Consider the following 5,158-nt stretch of genomic DNA (forward strand, 5'->3'; position numbering starts at 1 on the left):
CTCCAGGTTGAGCTGTTGTTCAGCATCTTAGCTGTGGAGGGCAGTGTCACTGGCCCTCATATGTGGGATCTGAACAGGGGCCCTCTGGTGTCCCAAGCCAGCTCTTAACCAACGCGCCTCTCGGCAGGCCCTGACATGACTTCTTTATATTTTTAGTTATTGGACTTCTGTTGCGCTAGACTTCAGATGGTTCTCTAGGTTGACTGTACTATAATTTAGTTGTAATCTTAATGTGTTCACAGAAGGGCACAGGCAGTGTTTATTCTGCCATCTTGGATCTCCCCAATCATTTCTTTAGGGACAGTCCTACATCTCACAATTCTCAGAATTGCACTGCCCTATATAGAAAAGGTAGGGATTTTCTGCTTCTAACAGCATCTGTGAGGGCTCTGAAATCCAGTCTTAACGCTACCTGAAACAGTCATATCTGCCTGTGTTGTGCTATTGTTTTACATTGTGAGTCCTTCCAAGGCATCAACCTTAGTGTGTTTAATGTCAGCACCTGGCATTGTACCTAGTCTGTACAGATTAAATACGTGTAATAAAAAAAATTGCTCCCCCCTACCATATTTTCTATTGGCTCCCACAGATCTGGACCTTGTACTACAGGTGTGTACTTGGCCTCTAGTTGATTGCTTTTCAAGCTTCAAGTGGAAGAGTGGATATAGTGCTGTTTCCTAAAAGGAATGGATTTTATTTAGAATGCGTGGTCTTTGCTAGGGAACAGGAATAACTAGAGAATGGGGGGAGGAAAGTGCCTTAAGTTAGCAATCAGTATTGATAAAGCAACATTTTTTTTTGAGAAATTCCCCAAACTGAAGTCCTGATCACCAGCCTGGCTCTTAGAAATTGGGCCTTATACATGTTCCTGTTGACTTTGAAATAAGACACAAAAATGAAATTAATGAAGGTTATTACTCTTATGGAAGTGCAAAATTCGGAGCTCTGGTTTACAGGCTGAGTTATCTGATTATGCATGCTCATTTTCACTGTCCTATGCTGTGGCTTGTAGCAAACAACTTCTTGTAGGCAATGCGTCATTACTATCTAGGAAGGTTGCAAAGTTCCTTGTCATATTGCTGGAAACTTGTTGGTCTCTAGTGGTTTCTACTGACAGCTTATCCATGTGAATAATGACACAAAAGTCTTGCGAATACAAGTATCAAGGTGTGGAATGATAATCCCATTGAGGGTAGAATATGGAACCAGGCATGATAGGGTCTCTTTTCATTTTGTTCACCTCTTATTCCAGATACTATGTAATCTATTTGTTCTCCATGAAGCAACTTTTAAACTAAATAAGCATGTTTGAAATTTGCGATAGATGTATCATAAATAGTATAAATGAAAGGTCACTTTTAAGTTCTTAGGTTAAAAAGCAACTTGTAAAGTTACCCAAATGTTTGTCAGAATTTATCATCTATTATGTGCTCCCTCAGTCACTGTAAGCCAGATCAGAGTACATAGCTAGTAAGTTGGAAGGTGGCAATTGATTTCTTAGGGAGATAAGCAGACTCCAGAATCTAAACAGAAAATATGCAGAGACGTTTTATCAGTTTGTGAAATACATGAATATTCAGGGCTCCACACTACTATATAATGCTGCATTTCTTGATTTTATTTGAAACAATGCATATTTTTAGCATTTTATGGTAGGATTTTACACTTGTCATTTACACAAATTACAAGGTTCTGCTTCAAGTCTTTAAAAAATTTTTAAAAATTCAGCCCATGTGCAGCACAATAATATGCAAAACTACTTTACATTATACACACTTTTTATCAAAGGAGATACAAAATTCTGGCTTGTAGTTTTAGACAAATACAAGAAGCTTCAAACTAGACACAAAGGGTTAACATTAATTCTCAAATATAAGTCTGCACTTTGTGTTGTATTTCTCTGAGATGTAAATACTAAATTCCTAAGGGATTTTCACTTTTTCCTTTTTTAAAGGAAAACTGACAAATTTCCCTTACACAAGTCCCTCTCCATCAGCTCAATCTTTCTATCATCCTACTCTCCCTTCCCTTAGTGCCAGACACTTGCATCATATTACAAAATCAGGAGTGGGCCATTTACAAAGATGTGTGGACCAGATCCTCTTAGCTACCTCCTCTCCTGCACAAATCTAGGCAGCCATAAGCTGATGCACATGGTTCTGCTACATTGTGTTAAATATGACATTAGGTAATCTAGTCAGCTGTGATGCTAATTAATCAGAAGTTGAGAGAAAGAAGCTCCCTACCAGCGTGCTTTTTATTGGTGACAAATTCATGGCTTCAATAATCAAGTTGTCTGATGCTAAGAGAACTTTAAAATCTTTCTAAATAAAACATGCCCACCGATTGCTTGAGGGACTTCTCTGATGCTTATGCATAGATACTCTTTTTCAGCATGTTGGAGGCAATATTTTATGCTTTCCTTCTAAAGGGTTATGAAGAGGCAATAAGAAAGAGTAGGGCTTTTGCTGCCCTTTTAAAAGATACTGTTTTCTATCACTGGTATCCATTGTTCCCTAACCATCATCTGATACCTAAATGTGTGTATATGCATATTTAAAAAAATTACCCATCTTTCGGTCAATATACAGCCAACTCTTGATTATCTATGAGAACACAAGTGACATTTACTACCAGTAAATTTCACATTAAAGGATAACATAATCATCCTTTTTGGACACTGCTCGCATTCACTGTTTTACATCCCATATAGACGACAGCCTGTCAAGACCAAGTTATAATGCAAACATTGTTTACATCTTCTAACCCACTCTAGGTATGTGTAAGGACACTGAGTGAGCACATTCAGCTAGGGCTTGAGGAAAGACCTAAAGTGGAGAAGGGGGTAGGCTATAACTCTGAGCCTGAGAAAGCACAAATTTCAAGTTCCTTCTGAATTAGCTTTTAAAATATGACTTCATTATTTTGTTTTAAGTTTATAATTACTGAAAAATTCAAAACCTGAGGCATAGTCACTATTTTATATAGATAATGGAGAGTTGACTGTAATCATATTTTTTGTGTTTTTATGACTTTAGCCCTTTCACATAAAAAAATTCACAAAAAACATAATACGATAAAAAAGATTAATAAAGACTACCATATGACATCTAGAAGCATTTATTTTATGCAAAAAACTTAAATATGATCATGTGTACACAAAAGTGCACACATTACCTATGCTGAACAATGTCAAGAAACAATATACTGATGCAACAGTTGTCTTCTAAAATAAACATAAAAACTGAGCCCAGACTGGCAGACAAAAGCAAAATACTTATTTCCCAATAACACAATGCTGAAAATTGATAGCAATCCTAAACACCTCCAACTTTCCTTACAAAGCTGCCGAAGTCCAACTATCTTAAAAAATTGACTTTTTTTTTTACATCAATAATAAAAATCTGGTGACAAACATTATAAAACCAAATGCTGGACGGTCTTTACTCCTTTAAAATTCCAAATATTCCAACATAATCACAGGAGTAAAAACCATTTTAAAGTGATATGCTTTATGAAACAAACAATATGTACATTTATTGCAAATTATATTAAACTAAAATGGAGGGAAAATCAAAATATGAAGTGATAATTTAATTATTTTCTCACTCTGATAAAAGTCAGAAAGCAACATTTATAAAATTGCCACCACATCACTTTTCATAGCAGGGAACTGAAATCTGTACATCTCATTTTTGCAGAAAAGTAGGCAGGCAGAAAGAATTATACATAAAAGTTTCCAAAAGGAAAAACAAAGAAATATTTAATCTGATCTCTTTTCTTCTAAAAAATTAATTCAGTAGACTTTTCTTTTGTAACACGGGAATTCCTGGCTCTAAAATTGATGAATTTTCAGTGTCAGTGTAAGGACATCCTGTTACTTTCTTTAAAATAAAAACTGCAGCATGGAAGTTAATGGTGTATTATGCCTTTAAACTCCAGATATGCAGGAACTGGAACCAAGTGTTAAGCAATTTGCTTAATTATTGACTTTTCATAAGAAAAGTCTGGGGGGAGGGTAGAATAGAGTTGCTTTTAGCCTCTCTCAAGAGTTTCTGCTGTACATTTCCATCAAAGGACTTGTGGTCATGTGAAAAGGAAGTAATAGTTTCAGTTTTCAAGGCAGAAAGTGTGTGTTCTGAAGTTAACTTCATTTTCTGTTCAGGGACGTTTTGAATCCAAGTTTTTGCAGAAGCTGGAGCCTGCTTCTGTTTGGCCTTCATTTTCTCCCTTTGCAAATGAGTTTTCTTTTTACCTTGGGGATAGGAGTAGAAAAAAATCAAAGTTAGAAAAGATGTAAACAGAAAAACAAACCAGAATTATTTCATTTCTATAGCTATTAGCTAAAATCTGAAAATATTTTTCATTTTTCACCTGAGACTTTATTTGGTTTAAAGAATCTTTCCCAGGTAAACTATATAAAAACAAAATACCAATGTAGTTATTTTCAACATTAAGTGCTGCTACCCAATGGCCAATATGCTTAAAACAATAAAGCAAAATGAAAGCTATTATTTGAAATAAATGTCATTTTTTATTAATACTTTCAAAATCATATTATAGAAGAAAATTACTGGATACAGTGGCAAATTGTTCTATAAGCAGCAAAGCAAGTCTGATTTTTGAACTGGGTAAACGAATACATTTTAGTACACTAAAACAAACAAACAAAACAAAACAATGAGGAAAACTTGCTTAATTCTATTAAAAGATTAGAGGAATCCTCCACTAACAGGGAGGGAAATTCTGATCTCTGAAAGTACCTATGCTTCTTTGGGATGAGGGAGAACCATCTAACAGGTGAGGGGGCAAAGGGAGGAACTGAGCACGCAAGGCTTGGCCTCGTTTTTATTTATTCTCTTTCGCCCCCCAGAGGTGTGTTCCTGCTGCAGTTGTTCAACTTAGGGGCAACGCATTGGTAGTCACCTGGCCTATGTCATTCCACATTTTAAATCAGCCATATCAGTATTAAGACTGCATCTCCTTCTCAACAATTTCAAACTTGGGAGAAAAAAATAAGGGGGTTGCTTACTTATATTCCCAATCCCCAACACTATATGTACATTTTTTTTTTTTTTTTTTAGCTGAGCCATCCCGCCACCTGTTGGCAGCTCACGGCTGCTCAGCTCGGGCTGACTCGAACCACTGTTGCTCAGAG

At 36.0% G+C, this 5,158-nt stretch overlaps 1 protein-coding gene across 4 annotated transcripts in view; it reads right to left on the reverse strand.

The window, feature by feature from the left end:
- Positions 1-1,595: 1,595 nt before the first annotated feature.
- Positions 1,596-5,158, reverse strand: part of PDS5A (PDS5 cohesin associated factor A) — a 126,236-nt gene continuing 122,673 nt past the window's right edge. For all 4 annotated transcript variants that reach the window (XM_019640861.1, XM_019640864.1, XM_019640862.1 and 1 more), the window contains exon 33: positions 1,596-4,255. In XM_019640861.1, coding sequence (XP_019496406.1) covers positions 4,252-4,255 — 4 coding nt within the window. In that variant the 3' untranslated portion in view covers positions 1,596-4,251. The remainder of the gene's footprint in view (positions 4,256-5,158) is intronic.

The sequence above is a fragment of the Hipposideros armiger genome, unplaced genomic scaffold (assembly GCF_001890085.2).
Source record: "Hipposideros armiger isolate ML-2016 unplaced genomic scaffold, ASM189008v1 scaffold_53, whole genome shotgun sequence".
In the NCBI taxonomy this organism is placed as follows: domain Eukaryota; kingdom Metazoa; phylum Chordata; class Mammalia; order Chiroptera; family Hipposideridae; genus Hipposideros; species Hipposideros armiger.